Source organism: Pleurodeles waltl, chromosome 4_2 (genome assembly GCF_031143425.1).
Source record: "Pleurodeles waltl isolate 20211129_DDA chromosome 4_2, aPleWal1.hap1.20221129, whole genome shotgun sequence".
Classification (NCBI taxonomy): Eukaryota; Metazoa; Chordata; class Amphibia; order Caudata; family Salamandridae; genus Pleurodeles; species Pleurodeles waltl.
In genome coordinates this window covers 418,639,683-418,661,138 of record NC_090443.1, presented here as the reverse complement: position 1 = coordinate 418,661,138, position 21,456 = coordinate 418,639,683, and the positions used below count along the sequence as shown (strand labels likewise).

General features: G+C 45.8%; 1 protein-coding gene across 6 annotated transcripts in view; it reads left to right on the top strand.

The window, feature by feature from the left end:
• LOC138292835 (dedicator of cytokinesis protein 7-like) overlaps positions 1-21,456 on the top strand; it is a 512,184-nt gene that overhangs the window by 243,009 nt on the left and 247,719 nt on the right. For 5 of the 6 annotated variants that reach the window (XM_069231649.1, XM_069231646.1, XM_069231645.1 and 2 more), the window contains 3 exons: positions 4,811-4,900; positions 12,654-12,749; positions 13,027-13,167. In XM_069231649.1, coding sequence (XP_069087750.1) covers positions 4,811-4,900; positions 12,654-12,749; positions 13,027-13,167 — 327 coding nt within the window. The remainder of the gene's footprint in view (positions 1-4,810; positions 4,901-12,653; positions 12,750-13,026; positions 13,168-21,456) is intronic. The other variant, XM_069231647.1, reaches the window with a different exon arrangement.

The following is a 21,456-nucleotide window of genomic DNA, read 5'->3' as shown; positions in this document are numbered from 1 at the left end:
AAACAACATGCAGACTAACTCAGTAGGCATCTTCCAGCAATTAAAAGTATCCTAGCTATCACTGAGATCATGCAAGTGTCAACACTTTCTCACATTGGAGTTCCGAAGAGGGCTCTCAGTTGAGCTTAGAGCAGAGTTTGGGACTCCTATATGTTTTCCCACTGTTATCTCTCCCCTCTGTAGAAGATCTGGTTGACAAGGCTCAGGTCATTGTAGTGGCTCTGGATTTGGCCAGGAAAGTGTGGTCAGAACTTCTGGGAATGAACATATGTCCTCCAGTTAAGTTACTGCATCAATAGGAACTTCTTTTGGCAGCAGCTGAGCAAGATACTGCATCCATATCACACAGCGTACATCTCCATGCATTGAGATTGAGTAGCTACAGTTGACTGCATCCAGTCTCCCTCCTGAAGTAGAGGATATTGTTCTGATGGCTATGCTGCATCTATGAAATCTGTTTATGCTGGTTGGTGGGTCATGTTTGTGGCCTGCTGGAATTCCTGCCACACAGACCTATTGCAAGCACATTTTTGGATGTTCTGCTTTTTGTGCTGTTTGGCTTAGCAAGACTTGCCTTTGGCACGGTTGAAGGTACCTGTTGTCACTTCAGCCTTTTCACATTTACTAGACCAACCTTCATTGTGTAAGTCATCTGAGTTTGAGTTTCCTTAAAGTTCTGGTCCACCCAAACCTTTTGTAATGTCACAGTAGGGCCTTCATTTGTCCTCATCTTCCTGGTGTTTATTCTATTAGAGCCTATGTGCAGCTGTCCGTTGAGGCTTCTGACTGTCAAAGCAGTCTTCCTCGTAAGGATAACCTCAGGTCGACGCATGAATGAGCTTTCAGCTCTATCTGTTCATCTTCCGTATACCACAGTTTTCCAGACAAGCTGGTGTTGTATATTAGGACGCCATGTCTACTGAAAGTTGTGATGCCTTTTCATGTCAAACAATCTAGCACTCTTCCGGCATTCTTTGCTCCCCCTCCCCCTCACCTTCTAAAAAAGTAGTAGAGGCTCCACTGTTTGGACCCCCAAAAAGCTTTGAGCTTTTATATCGAGCAGACCAAAGACCATTGAGTGGGTGGACAAATAGCTCTTTGTGGGATTCAAGGATTAAAAAAGGGTAAGGCAGTGCAGAAAAGGACCATATCAAGATGGATCGATCTCTATGTATGCAATGGTTAAGAATCTGCCTCCAAAATGTCTGATGGCTCATTCAACCAGAGCTGAGGCTGCCACCATTGTGTTTGCATGTGGAGTGCCTATTCTGGACATTTGAGCATCAGTTATATGTTCACAAGGCACCACTGCCTTGATAGCCAGGTCTAATGGGAAGGGCTTTTGCCCATTTAGTCCTGCAGGATTTTCTGGTTTGCACTATTCAACAGATCCTCCACCTGGGGAGGTACTGCTTTGGTATCTATTTACATGGTGTGAAATGTGCAGTTAGAAGTATCCATCAGAAGAACAAGTTACTTAGGGGGTCATTCTGACCCCGGCGGTAATTACCGCCATGGCGGAGGTTGGCAGTAGCACCGCCAACAGGCCGGCGGTGCTCCGCCGGGCATTCTGACCGCGGCGGTACAGCCGCGGCCAGAAGCGGAAAGCCGGCAGTGTACCGCCGACTTTCCGCTGCCCGTCAGAATCCTCCATGGCGGCGGAGCGTGCTCCGCCGCCATGGGGATTCTGACACCCCCTACCGCCATCCTGTTCATGGCGGTTCTCCCGCCAGGAACAGGATGGCGGTAGGGGGTGCCGCAGGGGCCCCCGTAAGAGGGCCCCACAAAGTATTTCAGTGTCTGCCTAGCAGACACTGAAATACGCGACGGGTGCAACTGCACCCGTCGCACCTTCCCACTCCGCCGGCTCAATTCTGAGCCGGCATCCTAGTGGGAAGGTTGATTTGCCCTGGGCTGGCGGGCGGTCTTCTGACGGCCGCCCGCCAGCCCAGGACAAATCTCAGAATCACCGCCGCGGTCTTTTGACCGCGGTGCGGTGTTCTGACGGCGGTACCTTGGCGGACGGCCTCCGCCGTCCGCCAAGGTCAGAATGACCCCCTTAGTTTTGGTAAACCTCTTTCTTGTTGATACTCTATCTAACTCCACATTCCTCACTGCTCTTCCTCATCCCCATTCTGTGGAATGGGCTCTTATTCACCATCCATAAAAAGATTCCAGATTGGAGATTCACTCCCTGTCATATCCAATCACTTAATAAGCTCTGTGTCCGATAGTGTGGACAGAGTCAAGAAAGAAACTGATGTTGTGCACAAGGGTGGTGGAAATATGTGACTGTTATTACTTGTGGGTCAGAGCAAAGCCAACCTGCTGCTGCACGATACCACCTACTGGCATGCAGGAGCAATGCCAAGAAAAATCTTTAGATCTTGTCAGGTGCCTTGGGGTATTCACAAGCTGTGCAATCTGTGATTAGATAGGGTATCCACCAGAACAAGCATTATCGAAGGAAAGTAATTTGTTCATATGTTCCACATTTTGTATTCATTTTTTAATAACAGCTTTAAACTGGTAGCATGTGTAAGTGATAGGGTTAGTGAAGAAGAGATGGGGTAAAAATAAACCATTTTTTACTTTAAGTGGTTAAGGATTGCACGTTGAAGAAATGGCAGGAAACTAATGATTTCTAGAAGAATCATGGTTAAAGTATTGATATGCAACTGTCTGTGTAATCAGTTCAAGGATTTGAGAAACTCTGAAAATCGGAGGGTCTCAACTGAGCGAGGCAGTCGGAAATAGTTCCAAAGGGGTGGAAAAGTGAAGAGAAGCCTTATGTAATAGTACTTGCATCTATATAGTACATACTAACCCTGCGGGGCATGAAAGCTCTTTATGCTGGGCAGCACTCTACTCCATGATACCAGGTTATTAGTTAGTCTAGGGTTATTGTTGGCTGTTGGGATTATTGTTATGTGCTCAAGCAAACCATTCCCGGCATGTGAGCTCATGCAGATGGTTGGTGCAGATGCTTGGCCGGATTCATAGGTAATCTGGAGGAGATTACATATTGTTAGGTCGCAAGGGTATGACTTTCAGAGGAGCGGTTGTGATGTAAATGAGTTATGGGCTATTAGCAGAAATACAGTAATAGACATTAAGGCAAACATGCATGTGACACAGTAGGTTGTTCTCAGAGAGAGGAGGCTTGCAGAGGATGGAAAGTAAGAAGAGGCCCCATTTGAAATAAAAAAAAAAGATGAATAGTGTAAGAAAACATATGGGTAACAAATGCAAACATTGGAAATGATAAGTAGATATATTCTGATGCCCATCTTCCAGTCTGGCTCACAGTATTAATTACAAAAAGGCAAAGAGGGCTTCAATAGGATGTGTTTGGTTTGACATGGCACAAGATGGATGGTTAGGGCTCCTACACCAGACAGTGGAAATGTACTGTGGTTAGAGATCTAGATACTGAAGTGAGGAGGATGGTGACTAGGCTCTCTATAGAAATTCAGTGGATACTTTGTTAGCAAGGGGCTCCTGAGTGGACCAGTTATTTTGCAAATGTCTGAAAAGAGGGATTGTATCTCGCGAAGCATTGAAGGCCTCCAGGTTCTGTTTGAATTTCAAGAAACAGCGGTAAGGAAAATAACCTGGGTCAGGTGTAGTGAACAGTGCTGTACAAGTCCTTTAGCTCAAAAGGCCAGTTGGATTTCAAGGGCGTGGACATGATAATACAAACATAAAAAACACAGAGGCACCTGATAAGGCAAAGGGGGCTTCTTGGAATAATGAATATTAATGTCTGTGCATATGTGTGGCTATTTCACATAACCTCCATAAAACAGTGCTTACCCTTCCATTGCAAACCAGATACCAGGAATGTGGACAATGTCTTAATTTTGTTGTTCATTGCCCATCATCAGAATATTGAGGTGTGAGCTGTTGTTGAGGTCTTTATATAGCGCTGTATGGAAAGATGCCAAAACCATTGTCTTTGTGCTTTATGTTCTAAGCCCAATAAAGGAGTCACTTTTTCAATGTGCAGTTTATACCTGCCCCATGACTTTGTTGTACTCGTTGCTCAGTTTGGTAATCTGGTTTTAATTTTAGATTGTAACCCTTACACAAAGGCTGCAGTACCTGTCACAAAAGTTCTGAACTATGCGCAGATGAAGAGATTCCCACCTCTCTCAGTTTGTTTTATCACCCTTTCTGCCAGGCTTTCATATTTGTTCCAAAGTGCGTTTTGGGTTTGTGGTCTGAACATATGGCTGACAATTCATTTTATAGAATACCGAAATCCCACTCCGCCAATTCGAAAAAGATGATAATCTAGCCTGTCTACATTCTTTTGGTACATTGTTTTTTCTAGGTGTCTTACCAGTAGGCTCCAACAAAACAAAATATATGAGTTCACAAATGTAGTGGCCACTCCTCCTCAACAGCTTCCCACAACCTAATTCCTCTGTGGGAATTGTGCTAGTGATGGGCTGCTTTGAAACCTGTGTGATACAAGTACATTTGTTTGAATGTTAGTCTTTCCAATTTGGAAAACATTTTCTTTGTTTTTGCTAAAGTTGCCACTATTGTTTCCCCTAAGAGATGTTGCTTGATGCTGGCCTCTGTATGTATGTCTGTTAGTATTGCCATGATGATTTGTGTAATCCTTTGTGTCTTGTTGAATTGGATGGTTGCAGTGCTCTCTTCTAAGAGCGGTCTTCCCTGGGTGTGAGTCTGGGCTTCATCTCATGTTGTCTTTTTTACATCCTGCACCTCTTACTGGTTAACATCTCCTTTCTCCACCATCTTTCTCCTCTTTTTCCATCTCCCATGTCACTTTTCACAGACCACGGAGCGGAGTCCAAACCGTATCTCGGCCTGTATCGAGAGCTCATCTTTCATGGCATCCGGCCAGATGAGAGCGACGTTCAAGAAGGTAGCAAGAATGTAGGGACTCTTAATAATCTGCTTAACCCACACATATGCAAAAGGTTTTGTCTCAGTACACATAAACAATCACAGTGCTGGCTTGCAGGCTTTCATCAGTGCTTCTATAAAGCAAAGGTCACTGCAAAACCTCTGCAGTCTTCTATGAAAGCTTTGCTTTATTGTACATGGGAGGTCGCATTGCTCCCATACATACCCATTAGTTGTTCTGTAACACAAGGATACCCTCACTGTTCACTTACACACAGGGTCACAGAGTTCCTACAGACAGATGCATACACATCTAAGATCACTAAAATCTCAAAGTATTGCCAATATTTGTACATTCTAAAAGCAGTCTAATTCAGTAACATTTTTGTGTGCAGACATTAAGTTACACACCACAGATTATTCTTTGCAGTTCTCAATGCATGCACAACTACAGACTAACACAATGCTTCTTTCCAGGGAAACTTGCAACATTAGCGGGAAGTGAAAGTAAACTACATATAGGTTCTGTGAGATGCTCACCTCGTTTCTCTAAGCTCTAGACTGGATCCCAGAGGGTAGGCTAGGGACGCCACCATATGTGACACGAGGAGCCAGGCACACACAAATTTGACATTGATCTACATCTGGACACAGAGACCCAGAAGAATTGTCCAAAGGTAAGGAATGACTTCACAGAAGGAGATGGGGTATGGTTGAGCTGTCCCTGTCCACAGTCGAGAGCGACGGGGCATTATTAACTGAGTAAATGTTGGTAGTTAAAGTAAATGGGTGAACACACGAGCTTATTATTGACAGTGGGGATTAACATATGATGGTGAAGGATCTGTTTGTGAACCCTCACCAACTTCATTAGAAAGATTAAGTGTCACGTTGCTCTGTGGAGAGGCAAAGTGTGTCATTTTGCAAATACCCTTCCATGTGGAGCAAACCCCTTGCACCTTTCTTTGCACACCCTTTCTTTAGTGTTTTTATTGCTCTATGAAGGTGCAGTGTAACAACGCTATTATGTACAGTCTGGTTTGCTTTTTTCAAAATGGTCTGAAAAAACCCTAACCATTCTGGAAATCTTGAAACTCCTATGTAAACAATTGTTCGATGGCATCTGTCGCTGTAGATACACATGGTATGCATGAGCTCGCCATCTGGTGTTGGGTCGGAGTGTTACAAGTTGTTTTTCTTCGAAGAAGTGTTTTCGAGTCACGGGACAGAGTGACTCCTCCTTCTGTGCTCATTGCGCATGGGCGTCGACTCCATCTTCGATTGTTTTCTTTCCGCCATCGGGTTCGGACGTGTTCCTGTCGCTCCGGGTTTCGGAACGGAAAGATAGCTGAAAACTGAAGATTTTCGACGGTATCGTTGCGATCCGGTTCGAGATAGACACATACGACGACGCGTTGAACATCGAAGCGCTTCGGTGCCCTTCGGGGTAGATTTCGGCACCCCGTCGGGGCCTAGTCGTCCCGACCGCGTGGAGAACAACGCCGATGGAACGGACCCCGTTTCGATTCTGCCCCGAATGCCACAACAAATATCCTTATACGGACCTACACTCGGTCTGTAACCTGTGCCTGTCACCCGAGCACAGCGAAGAATCCTGTGAGGCCTGTCGGGCGTTCCGGTCCCGAAAAACTCTGCGCGACCGTCGAGCGAGGAGACTGCAGATGGCGTCCACGCCAAAGGAGCGTCGACAGTTCGAGACAGAAGAGGAACAGGAGGAATCCTTTTCCATCCAGGATTCAGACTCCGACGAGCTAGACTCTACAAAAACTGTGAGTAAGACGTCGAGATCAGAACTTAAAAAAGGAAAGAAGGCCCAGGGGACGCCACTGCCAACCGGCCATGGCTCCACCCAAATTCTCGGTGACCAACAATCGGCACCGAAAAAGGCCCATTCAGTGTCGAGATCGTCCGACTTCGGTCGAGACACCGGCACGCAGCCTCCTCGGGACCGAGAGAGTGCTAAACAGAAGCATCGACACCGAGAGTTCGGTGTCGACACGGATCGACGCCGAGACAGTGGCGCCGAAGACCATAGAGGCCAAGAATTTTCGGCACAGAAAAAGAGGAAGGTTACCTCGGAGCCGAAAAAACAATCAACCGGGTTTTCGGAGCCGAAAAAAGCGACATCAGACCCTGTTTCAGGCTACTATACTGAAGAGCATTCTATGTCTTCACAAATGAAGAAACATAGATTTGAACAAGAACTGCAATCCACTGACGTGGATCACACGCAAAAGCGTATCTTTATTCAGCAGGGGACTGGGAAGATCAGTACCCTTCCACCTGTCAAACGAAAGAGAACGCTTCAGTTTACTCCTCAGCAACAAACAGCACAAAAGGTAACACCTCCTCCCTCGCCTCCACCTGTAACTCCAGCTTCGCCAACTTACACCCCGTCACATTCGCCAGCTCACACCGCCATGAGCCACGATGACCAAGATCAGGATGCGTGGGACTTGTACGACGCACCAGTGTCTGATAACAGCCCAGACACATACCCAACTAGGCCATCACCACCGGAAGACAGCACAGCCTACTCACAAGTGGTGGCTAGAGCAGCACTATTCCATAATGTGGAACTACACTCGGAACAAGTAGAGGATGATTTTTTATTTAACACCCTCTCTTCAACCCACAGCTCCTACCAAAGCCTGCCGATGCTCCCAGGCATGCTACGCCATGCAAAGGACATTTTCAAGGAGCCAGTTAAAAGTAGGGCAGTGACGCCTAGGGTGGACAAAAAGTATAAGGCGCCTCCTACGGACCCTGTATTCATCACCTCTCAGTTGCCACCAGATTCTGTGGTGGTAGAGGCTGCCAGAAAACGGGCAAATTCACACACTTCTGGGGATGCACCTCCCCCAGATAAAGAAAGCAGGAAGTTCGATGCAGCCGGGAAGAGGGTTGCTGTCCAAGCAGCAAACCAGTGGCGCATCGCAAATTCACAAGCGCTGCTAGCGCGATACGACAGAGCCCACTGGGATGAGATGCAGCATCTCATTGAACATCTCCCAAAAGATCTGCAAAAAAGAGCAAAACAGGTTGTTGAGGAGGGTCAAAACATTTCCAACAATCAAATACGCTCCTCCATGGATGCAGCAGACACGGCCGCAAGGACCATTAATACGTTGGTTACCATCCGTAGGCACGCATGGCTCAGAACGTCTGGATTCAAGCCAGAAATTCAGCAGGCAGTGCTTAACATGCCAGTAAACGAAAAACTTCTGTTCGGTCCGGAGGTCGACACAGCCATAGAAAAGCTCAAGAAGGACACTGACACTGCCAAGGCCATGGGCGCACTCTACTCCCCGCAGAGCAGAGGATCTTATTACACCTTCCGCAAAACACCTTTTAGAGGAGGGTTTCGGGGTCAGGCCACACAAGCTAGCACCTCACAGTCCGCACCGCCCACCTACCAGGGACAGTACAGGGGAGGTTTTCGGGGCCAGTATAGAGGGGGGCAATTCCCTAGGAATAGAGGAAGATTTCAAAGCCCCAAAACCACTACCAACAAGCAGTGACTCACACGTCACTCACCCCTCCCACACAACACCAGTGGGGGGGAGGATACGTCAATATTACGAAGCATGGGACAAAATAACTACAGACACATGGGTCCTAGCAATTATCCAACATGGTTATTGCATAGAATTCCTGCAATTCCCTCCAGACATACCACCAAAATCACAAAATTTATCAAAATACCATTCACAGCTTCTAGAGATAGAAGTTCAAGCACTACTGCAAAAAAATGCAATAGAATTAGTACCAAGCACACAAATAAACACAGGAGTTTATTCACTGTACTTCTTGATACCAAAAAAGGACGAAACACTGAGACCAATTCTAGACCTCAGAGTAGTAAACACATTCATCAAATCAGACCACTTTCACATGGTCACACTACAAGAAGTGTTACCATTGCTCAAAAAACACAACTACATGACAACCCTAGACCTCAAGGACGCATATTTCCATATACCAATACATCAATCACACAGGAAATATCTAAGGTTTGTATTCAAAGGAATACATTACCAATTCAAAGTATTGCCTTTTGGTTTAACAACCGCTCCAAGAGTATTCACAAAATGCCTAGCAGTAGTCGCTGCACACATCAGAAGGCAGCAAATACATGTGTTCCCGTATCTAGACGACTGGCTAATCAAAACCAGTTCGCTCACACAATGCTCAAACCACACAAATCAAGTCATACAAACCCTCTACAAACTAGGGTTCACCGTCAACTTTGCAAAATCAAACATTCTGCCAAGCAAAGTACAGCAATATCTAGGAGCCATAATAGACACGACAAAAGGAGTAGCAACGCCAACTCCACAAAGGATCCACAATTTCAACAGAGTCATTCAACACATGTCTCCAAACCAAACAATACAAGCAAGAACAATACTACAGCTCCTAGGCATGATGTCCTCATGCATAGCCATTGTCCCAAACGCAAGACTGCACATGAGGCCCTTACAACAGTGCCTAGCCTCACAGTGGTCTCAAGCACAGGGTCACCTTCTAGATCTGGTGTTGCTAGACCGCCAAACTTACCTCTCGCTTCTATGGTGGAACAGTATAAATTTAAACATAGGGCGGCCTTTCCAAGACCCAGTGCCACAGTACGTAATAACAACAGATGCTTCCATGACAGGGTGGGGAGCACATCTCAATCAACACAACATAAGAGGACAATGGAACATACATCAAACAAAACTGCATATAAATCATCTAGAATTATTAGCAGTTTTTCAAGCACTAAAAGCTTTCCAACCAATCATAACCCACAAATACATCCTTGTCAAAACAGACAACATGACAACGATGTATTATCTAAACAAACAAGGAGGAACACATTCAACGCAGTTAAGCTTGTTAGCTCAAAAAATATGGAAGTGGGCAATCCACCATCAAATTGGTCTAATAGCACAGTTTATTCCGGGGATCCAGAATCAGCTGGCAGACAATCTCTCTCGAGATCACCAGCAAGTCCACGAATGGGAAATCCACCCACAGATTCTGAACACCTACTTCACACTCTGGGGAACACCACAAATAGACTTATTTGCAACAAAAGAGAACGCAAAATGCCAAAACTTCGCGTCCAGATACCCACACAAGCAATCCCAAGGCAATGCCCTATGGATGAACTGGTCAGGAATATTTGCTTACGCTTTTCCTCCTCTCCCTCTCCTTCCTTACCTAGTAAACAAATTGAGTCAAAACAAACTCAAACTCATTTTAATAGCACCAACTTGGGCAAGACAACCCTGGTACACAACACTGCTAGATCTGTCTGTAGTACCACACATCAAACTGCCCAACAAACCAGATCTGTTAACGCAACACAACCAACAGATCAGACACCCGGACCCAGCATCGCTGAATCTAGCAATCTGGCTCCTGAAATCCTAGAATTCGGACACTTACAACTTAGCCAAGAGTGTATGGAAGTCATAAAGCAGGCCAGAAGGCCATCCACTAGACACTGCTACGCAAGTAAGTGGAAAAGATTTGTTTGGTACTGCCATCATAATCAGATACAACCACTAGACGCAACTCCAAAACATATAGTAAATTACTTGCTCCATTTACAAAAAGCAAAGCTAGCCTTCTCTTCTATTAAAATACACCTTGCAGCAATATCTGCATACCTGCAAACTACCTATTCAACTTCCTTGTATAAAATACCAGTTATCAAAGCATTCATAGAAGGGCTTAAAAGAATTATACCACCAAGAACACCACCTGTTCCTTCATGGAACCTAAACGTGGTTCTAACAAGACTCATGGGCCCACCTTTCGAACCCATGCACTCTTGCGGAATACAATTCCTAACCTGGAAAGTTGCCTTTCTCATCGCCATTACATCTCTAAGAAGAGTAAGTGAAATTCAAGCGTTCACAACACAAGAGCCTTTTATACAAATACATAAAAATAAGGTCGTCCTACGACCTAATCCAAAATTTTTACCAAAAGTTATTTCACCATTCCATCTAAATCAAACGGTAGAACTACCAGTTTTTTTCCCACAGCCAGATTCTGTGGCTGAAAGAGCACTACATACATTAGATGTCAAAAGAGCATTAATGTACTACATTGACAGAACAAAAAACATCAGAAAAACTAAACAGCTATTTATTGCATTCCAAAAACCTCATGTAGGTAACCCAATATCAAAACAAGGTATAGCCAGATGGATAGTTAAATGCATCCAAATCTGCTACCTTAAAGCAAAAAGACAACTGCCCATTACTCCCAGGGCACATTCAACAAGGAAAAAAGGTGCTTCAATGGCCTTTTTAGGAAACATCCCAATGCAGGAAATATGTAAGGCAGCCACTTGGTCTACGCCTCACACATTCACCAAACACTACTGTATAGATGTGCTATCCGCACAACAAGCTACAGTAGGTCAAGCTGTATTAAGAACTCTATTTCAGACAACTTCTACTCCTACAGGCTAAACCACCGCTTATGGGGAACTAACTGCTTACTAGTCTATGCATACCATGTGTATCTACAGCGACAGATGCCATCGAACTGAAAATGTCACTTACCCAGTGTACATCTGTTCGTGGCATCAGTCGCTGAGATTCACATGGACCCACCCACCTCCCCGGAAGCCTGTAGCAGTTCAGAAGTTACCTTCAATTTTGTACATTTGTATATATATTATTTAATCCTTTAATAGGTACATACTTACATTTTTCATTGCGCGGGCACTATTACTATAGTACAACTCCTACCTCACCCTCTGCGGGGAAAACAATTGAAGATGGAGTCGACGCCCATGCGCAATGAGCACAGAAGGAGGAGTCACTCGGTCCCGTGACTCGAAAACACTTCTTCGAAGAAAAACAACTTGTAACACTCCGACCCAACACCAGATGGCGAGCTCATGCATACCATGTGAATCTCAGCGACTGATGCCACGAACAGATGTACACTGGGTAAGTGACATTTTCATTATGGACTTGACATGCAGTGATTGCGGTTCTGGAGCACAGAGTGCCTAAAGCTTGTTGTGGAGGTAGAAATGGTGGTGTCTGCTCTCTTACTTGGAAATGCCAGCATGCTTTTTCTGGCAGCGAAAAAGTGTTGGATCCTGGTAAGAATCTTCATTCTGTCCATCATCTCATTTGTCTCCTCACCTACATTCTTCTGTGTTCATGTAAACACCATTCAGTGAGATATGGCAGCAGTCCGGGTGAAGGTCTTGGGAGAGAGGGTAGGTGGGAATCAGAGATTGTGCTTCAAAGTACATTTCATACCCACAGTATTTCCATTAAAAGTACAGTAACACTTGTCTAAAAGACACAGTGGGTCAGCTTTTAAAACACACACACAGTTTTTGTGCATGATATATTTTTATTTGTGATCTGGTTCTCAATGGGCTGTAAAGAGGGTCCTCTTAATACAAGTCTCTTAGAGTACTGGGCCTCTGGATTTAGGGGGTCACTGTTGTTACAGCACAGTGTCAGTCTGACCACATGCCTCAGGAGGAGAGGCCTGATTTGGTGCATATATTCAATGGGGGTTCGATCCTTGGTTGTGTATATGGATGTATATTCTATCCATTGGTTGCCTTTATAATTAAATTCCTGGAGAGGAGGCTAGTTCCTCGAGGGGCACCATTTTTACGTTTTGCACTCACCGTGCAATAGGCTTGTATACTTGATGGTAGGTTTGGGGTGTGTGTTATGCCTCAGCATTAACTACATATTTTTCCTTTTTTTATGCAGCTTCTCCATGAGGACCTGGCACTGCAGTGGGTGGTGAGCAATAGTGTTGTGCGTGAGACTGCCCTGCACCAGGCATGGTTTTTCTTCCAGCTGATGGTAGGTATCTGCCTTATGCCAGTTTAATGCTGGCTTCTGGTCCACCTCCCATTTCACAAAATGTTTTTGCTTCCTGTTAGGGCGGGGTGATGTTCGGGCTAGTTGCTGTCTCTGAGGCACTGACCTGTCCCCTCTTCTAAGGCTTCAGGCATTGAGCTCCTGCTGTGGTGCCCATTGTAGCGTGCACCCATTTCCTGATCAGACTCCTGCCTCTGAATGCCCCTGTTCCTATGGAGGTGTGCTTCTTCCTTACCTCCCCATGCTTTCCTGCCCACAGGTAAAGAGCATGGCGCACCACCTCTTCCTTTCTGACAAACTGGAGACACCGCGATCTGACCGCTTCCCTGACCGGTTTGTGGATGACATCTCTGCCCTTGTGTGCACAATCAGTGCTGACATCGCTGGGCGACATCAGAAGGTAAGCAGATAGCCCCAGCTGCTAGTGTGTGTCATGTCTTCAGTCTGCTTCTGTTTCCTATCCTCTGTTTCGTGCTTTCTCTTTCTTTCTGCTTAGCAGCCCACTCTTTAATTCTCCAATGCACTGATTTTCCTGTTTCCTTACTGTTTACATTCCTGCTTGCCTTCTCTTTGTCTCTCCTCTGTGCTGCTGTTTTTTCTCCCTTTATTTTTGGTTGGGCTGTTCCTCTTTTTCCTTGCTATCTTTTTCTTTTCCATACCTTTCCATCTACTGTTGTTCTGTCACAGTTCTTTCATTATTGATCGCCTGCCTCTACATGATCCTTTCTCTAACATTTCTCCTTGTCACTTCCACTCCCCTCTGTTCTACTCTTTCTCATTTTTCCTCTCCTTTTTGTCTAGCTGTTCATGCTCTTGCCTTTCTGTTTCACCCTCTATCTTTCTGAATGTCTCTCGCTCTGTCGTGCTCTGTCTCTTCTTGCTCTTATGTCCTTATGCATTTGTATGGCAAGCCTTGGTTCATAGATGTTAGAAAACACAAATTTAAGCATGGGAGTGCCATTAGACCCCTCCTTCATCTTTGTTCTTTCCTCCCACACAGCTGTATATTGGCATGCATTATCTCTTTTTACACAGAATATTATTTTGTATTTTTGACATTGATTGGCAGAAACACTAGATTTTGGAGATGATATGCTGTGGTGTGTGAAGATGAACTGGAGGCTGAAAATGACAAGGCACATTACTCTGTACTTCTTCACCTCACCTGGTCCTCCTGCCGAACAGTGCTCCCACTATATGCTAGTTTGTAATGCAAATCAGTGCATCACCACCTGCCCAGCCATTAGTGCATTGATTTGTTCCCAGGTAGCCTCCTTTGTGAAATTGTGTTTCTCTGTGGAGTGTAATCATTTTGATAAATAAGGCATAGGAGGGGTCCCAAATGCCTATCTCCAAAATATCTTACTCCTATGTCTTGCCATACATTCACTGTTGGCATTCCTGCAATGAAGACGCCTCCTTTAGACTGCCTCCAGGTAGGCGACAGACCAAATATAAACATATCAGAAGTCTTTGGAGGTGGCCATGTTGAAGATAGATATAGAAGAACCCCAAGGAACAGTCTCCATCTCACAGTGTCCCTCTGCCTGCCCATCTTCGTGAACTAGTACCCAGGCTTGAGGCAGAGTGGTCAAAGAATCGCTGCTGGTAGGCAGACGTTTCTTAAGGCAGGGGAAGGCTAATAAGACTACAACTCCACCCACAGCAAGTTTACGCCGCAAATCTCTCCATGAGCCATTCAGGTTCCTCTAAATGCCTGGCTAACTTGGTGGGTCCTGTGCTGTCTCATTCTGCCAAAATGTTTCGCACTGTGGTTCTCTGACTGCTGTTGTCTAATCAGATCTCTTACTCTTATGAGGCAATTTCCAGCTTAATGCAGGCAGGTAATTTTCCCTTTTCGCCACAGGTCCAGTAGCACAGCAAATCTGCAGACTTGGTATTAGTACAGGGACAGTGGTAAATCAGCAGCAGTTTTTTTCCTGGATTTTCGGTTTCCTTCTCGTAGGTAGTAGTACTCAAGTTCTCCTTGGTGGCAAGATGAAACATTAACTTGCTAATCAAGAGGGGCAATATTATGTTCAAGACTGGTAAGGCAGGTGGGCTTTACCTTTTGAATTTCTACAGACCTCTTCACTTCTGTAGGGGCCTGGTCCCAGCATGATCACATCTCATTAGTTATGTAGCCAGGCTGCTCTGCCAGTGACCATTTTTCAGCTAGCTCAGGGGAAATGTGCAGTGCTTCCAGTTAGTGAGTCCTTCTCGAACCGTCAGGAAAAGGGGCAGGTTAGGTTTTACTCTGACAGCGGGACTACAGCCTCTTAATAGAGGTCTGCTTGGTTACATCCTCAACCTAATAAAAAAATGGTTTGGAGAGAGGAAAAATGAGTTTTCTTGGCAGCCCCCAGTGTCTTAGATGGTTATGGGGAGGCAACAGTTTGGAACCACCACATACATAGAGTCCAGTGGACTCCACCCCACAGATACATGTATGGCCTTCCATTCATTTCCCAGACATTGTGAAGGCAATAGAACACAGTTGCGGGGTACTGCTCAGAACTTTGTTGAGGAGCCAGTAATCCATCCCTCGATATCTGTACAGATAATAAGGCCTATGCATCTGACAAGAATCTGTGCTGGCATCACTGGCAGCTTCACATAGACAGGCTAGAGGGGACAGTGGTCATCTGAAAAAGAGATTTGCATCTTCAGTGGTGGCCATCGATATCAGAGCCCAGCTCTGATATCTCTGGTGGTGGAAACAGAAGTACTACTTGGTTGTAGAAAAGGCACAGGCCTGGTTACAACAACTCCAAAGCAGCTACATAGGTTTACCAAGCCATGCAGATTTGTTTTGCAGAATCTGCCCTGCTGCTGCTTGCTCCATACCTGTTCTTTGTATTTTGGGAATTTAACCTTTTACTATTACTGCTGGTGCTGTGTGGTCTGTGGGTGTGAGTAAAGTTAGCATTGCTGATGCCCTTATGATACCTGTTCAATGCACGTAGGATGCAGGCACTGCTGGTGTCTGTGCATTACCTCTTCTGTGTTTGTGTGGAAAGACGATGACTTATTCAGTGTGTGTGCACTCCTTTAACTGTTGTCAAATTTACCACACCTGCTCTTTGCATGTATATGTTTGCTTCTGTTAGTACTGCAAGTGGCGTAGTCACCCATTCCCTATGCCTACCCAGCTGTTGTCTTCTTATTTTCAGCACTTCTCATGGGGACTCGAAAGAGTAACTCTTAGTATAGAGAATACTAGTAACTCTTCACACTGCTTTCTTTCCAGTCTTCAGAGGCATTTTGGTATCCTACCCTCGTCCAGGTTATCTTGACTTAAGGGAACTTCCACTTCCCAAAATCACTGCTGCTCCCTTGCTTGCTTAGAGCATTATTGGAGCCCATCTGAAGTACAGCATGTCAGAGATTTCCTATCCTAGCAAGATGTTTGTCTCTTGGTTCTGCCCACGTGTGTTACAGATTAGGTACAAACTGAGCATTCTGACCACATACCCTTAAAATGGTGTCGCAGGAGTCTGGTGCCATACTATGCAAGTGATTGTTGACCCATTCCAGCCCTAGAGTGCATGATAACTATACAGATACTGTTAAAACTTTCAGGTAGTGCAAAATTACCTCTATTTCAATATACAACTGCTCTAAAAGTTACAGTTTTTGCTGCAGTCAGTACTGTGCCCTGTAGTGTAGCACTAAGTGGCTCATCATAATACTGCTCGGGAGTGTCTCTGTATCGAGACCTGCTTCAGGCATGAAAAAAAGGCAAGTGGCACTAACACAAAATGACAGACACTCTGTTTAAAATGAAAAATAAAACTGATGAGAGGAGGGGACTCAACACAGAGAAGCTTTTGCCACTCAGGCTTCCATCTTTCAGCTTGAAGCTTCTTTTGACCCCCTGCTATCACTACAAAGGAGGCAAGAGGGCAGTGGTTAAAGGTGCAGATAAAATGCATCCTAATTCTTTTACTTAAGGATGTCTTGTGTTCACCTTCAAAATGAAGCCGCCCCTCATTAAAGGGCACAGTGGAGATGTTTTCTCTGACACTGCAGTAAACTTGTCACTTCCAGCTGTTCAGAACCAGAGATGCTAATAAGGATGCTCCACACAGAGCTTCAGCCTCCAGCTGTGGAGCCATTCTAAAGTCTTTTTCTCCTTCTGTACTCACAGAAACAGTTCAGCTTGTGCCTGGTCCAAAGCTGCCTCTTCAGAATGAAACACTGCCTGTTTTGTTGGTTACAGTGTGATCCTTGTCCACACCACTGGCTCCAGCTTGAAATCCTTCTGAGAAATTGTAACTCTGGTGTGGAGCCATTGGATTCAAATAAGGTTGCAGAGGATTTTCTTCTCATGTCAGAATATCATCTTCACTAGTAAAGTTGTGTCTGGTTCTTTTCTGTCTGTAAATTCCCCCCCCAAAAAAAAAAATTACACCCAGCCATGAGAAACATTCTGTTCGATGGCATCTGTCGCTGTAGATACGCATGTTCTGCAATAGCTCGCCATCTGGTGTTGGGCCGGAGTGTTACAAGTTGTTTTTCTTCGAAGAAGTCTTTCGAGTCACGGGACCGAGTGACTCCTCCTTTTGTCTCCATTGCGCATGGGCGTCGACTCTATCCTCGATTGTTTTTTTTCCGCCATCGGGTTCGGACGTGTTCCTGTCGCTCTGAGTTTCGGAACGGAAAATTAGCTAATTTCGGAAGATTTTCGTCGGTATTGTTGCGTTCGGGATCGGCGTACTTAGATTCAACACCGCATCGAAGATCGAAGAGCTCCGGTGCCCTTCGGGGTAGTTTTTCGATCCTCCGTCGGGGCCTGGTCGGCCCGACCGCGTGCTGAAGAACGCCGATGGAACGGACCCCGTTCCGTTTCTGCCCCAAATGCCACAATAAATACCCCTACACAGACCAACACTTGGTCTGCAACCTGTGCCTGTCACCTGAGCACAGCGAAGACACCTGCGAGGCCTGTCGTGCGTTCCGGTCCCGAAAAACACTCCGAGACCGTCGAGCCAGAAGACTTCAGATGGCGTCCGCACCGACAGCCCAACGGGAGTTCGAGGAACAGGAAGAGGAAGGTACCTTCTCGATCCAAGACTCCGACTCCGAAGGATTCGACGATACACAAACCGTGAGTAAGACGTCGAAAACCACACAGAGACACATTTACAAGGCCCAGGGGACGCCACTGCCATCCGGCCATGGCTCCACCCATAAATTCGGTGACCGACCGTCGGCACCGAAAAAGGCCCAAACAGTGCCGAGATCGTCCGACTCCGGTCGAGACACCGGCACGCAGCCTTCTCGGGACCGAGAAAGTGCTGGAGACAAGCCTCGACACCGAGATGCCGGTGTGGACACGGCTCGACGCCGAGACAGCGGCACCGAAACAGATCGACGCCGAGAGGTTTCGGCCCCGAAAAGGAAAAAAGTCACCTCGGAGCCGAAAAAACACGCAGACAAAGTTTCGATGCCGAAACAAACTGCAAGCGACCCAGCTTCAGGCTCTTATACAGAAGAGCACTCGCTAACCTCCCAAATGCAGAAGCATAGGTTTGAGGAAGAGCTACAAGCAACTGATGTGGACCATACGCAAAAGCGTATCTTCATTCAGCAGGGGACAGGAAAAATAAGCACCCTTCCCCCCATTAGGAGAAAGAGAAGGTTGGAGTTCCAGACGGAACAAACACCACAACCAAAAGTGGTGAAAAGAGTTACACCACCACCCTCTCCTCTGCCCGTGATTAACGTTTCACCAGCACAAACTCCATCACACTCCCCAGCTCACACCACCATGAGCCAGGGTGACCAAGATCAGGACGCATGGGACCTATACGACGCCCCAGTGTCAGATAACAGTCCGGAGACATACCCTACAAAGCCATCTCCACCAGAAGACAGCACCGCGTACTCTCAAGTGGTGGCTAGAGCAGCACAATTTCACCACGTAAGCCTCCACTCAGAACAGGTCGAGGATGATTTCTTATTCAACACACTCTCCTCCACCCACAGCTCATACCAAAGCCTGCCTATGCTCCCTGGTATGCTCCGGCACGCAAAAGACATCTTTAAGGAGCCGGTTAAAAGTAGGGCAATCACACCAAGGGTAGAAAAAAAGTATAAGCCGCCTCCTACGGACCCGGTTTTCATCACTACACAGCTGCCACCAGACTCTGTCGTTGTAGGAGCAGCTAGGAAAAGGGCCAACTCTCACACATCTGGAGATGCACCACCCCCAGATAAAGAAAGCCGCAAGTTCGATGCAGCTGGTAAAAGAGTCGCAGCACAAGCTGCAAACCAGTGGCGCATCGCGAACTCCCAGGCACTACTTGCGCGCTATGACAGAGCCCACTGGGACGAGATGCAACATCTCATTGAACATCTGCCCAAGGACTTACAAAATAGGGCAAAACAAGTGGTTGAGGAGGGACAGGCCATCTCCAACAACCAGATACGCTCCTCCATGGACGCTGCAGATACAGCTGCACGGACAATTAATACATCTGTAACTATCAGAAGGCATGCATGGCTCCGAACGTCTGGATTTAAACCAGAGATTCAACAAGCAGTTCTCAATATGCCTTTTAATGAAAAAGAACTGTTCGGTCCAGAAGTGGACACAGCGATTGAGAAACTCAAAAAAGATACGGACACTGCCAAAGCCATGGGCGCACTCTACTCCCCGCAGAGCAGAGGGAATTACAGCACATTCCGTAAAACGCCCTTTCGAGGGGGGTTTCGGGGTCAAAACACACAAGCCAGCACCTCACAAGCCACACCGTCCAGTTACCAGGGACAGTATAGAGGAGGTTTTCGGGGACAATATAGAGGAGGGCAATTCCCTAGAAATAGAGGAAGATTTCAAAGCCCAAAAACCCCTACTACTAAACAGTGACTCACATGTCACTCACCCCCTCCACACAACACCAGTGGGGGGAAGAATAGGTCATTATTACAAAGCATGGGAGAAAATCACTACAGACACTTGGGTTCTAGCAATTATCCAACATGGTTATTGCATAGAATTTCTACAATTCCCTCCAAACATACCACCAAAACCACAAAATTTAACAACACACCATTCCAATCTCCTGGACATAGAAGTGCAGGCACTATTGCAAAAGAATGCAATCGAATTAGTGCCAAACACACAAATAAACACAGGGGTTTACTCACTGTACTTTCTGATACCAAAGAAGGACAAAACGCTGAGACCAATCCTAGACCTCAGAGTAGTGAACACTTTCATCAAATCAGACCACTTCCACATGGTCACACTACAAGAAGTATTGCCATTGCTAAAACTACACGACTACATGGCAACTTTAGACCTCAAGGATGCTTATTTCCATATACCAATACACCCATCGCACAGGAAATACCTAAGGTTTGTATTCAAAGGAATACATTACCAATTCAAGGTACTGCCTTTCGGATTAACAACCGCACCAAGAGTCTTTACCAAATGTCTAGCGGTAGTCGCTGCACACATAAGAAGGCAGCAAATACATGTGTTCCCATATTTGGACGACTGGCTAATCAAGGCCCATTCGTTCATACAGTGCTCAAATCACACAAATCAGATCATACAAACCCTCTTCAAACTCGGGTTCACCGTCAACTTTACAAAATCCAACATTCTGCCGCGCAAGGTACAACAATACCTAGGAGCCATAATAGACACATCGAAGGGAGTAGCCACTCCAAGTCCACAAAGAATTCTAAATTTCAACACCATCATACAACGCATGTATCCAACACAAAAGATACAGGCAAAGATGGTATTACAACTCCTAGGCATGATGTCTTCATGCATAGCCATTGTCCCAAACGCAAGACTGCACATAAGGCCCTTACAACAATGCCTAGCATCACAGTGGTCTCAAGCACAGGGTCACCTTCTAGATCTGGTGTTAATAGACCGCCAAACTTACCTCTCGCTTCTGTGGTGGAACAACATAAATTTAAACAAGGGGCGGCCTTTCCAAGACCCAGTGCCACAATACGTAATAACAACAGATGCTTCCATGACAGGGTGGGGAGCACACCTCGATCAACACAGCATACAAGGACAATGGAACGTACATCAAACAAAACTGCATATCAATCACCTAGAACTTCTAGCAGTTTTTCAAGCACTAAAAGCCTTCCAACCAATAATAGTTCACAAATACATTCTCGTCAAAACAGACAACATGACGACAATGTATTATCTAAACAAGCAGGGGGGGACGCACTCCACGCAGTTAAGCCTGCTAGCACAAAAGATTTGGCATTGGGCAATTCACAACCAAATTCGCCTAATAGCACAGTTTATACCAGGGATCCAAAATCAACTCGCAGACAATCTCTCACGAGATCATCAACAGGTCCACGAATGGGAAATTCACCCCCAAATTCTGAACACTTATTTCAAACTCTGGGGAACACCTCAGATAGACTTGTTTGCGACAAGGGAGAACGCAAAATGCCAAAACTTCGCATCCAGATACCCACACAAACAATCCCAAGGCAATGCCCTATGGATGAACTGGTCAGGGATATTTGCTTACGCTTTTCCTCCTCTCCCTCTCCTTCCTTACCTGGTAAACAAACTCAGTCAAAGCAAACTCAAACTCATATTAATAGCACCAACTTGGGCAAGGCAACCCTGGTACACAACGCTGCTAGACCTATCAGTGGTACCCTGCATCAAATTGCCCAACAGGCC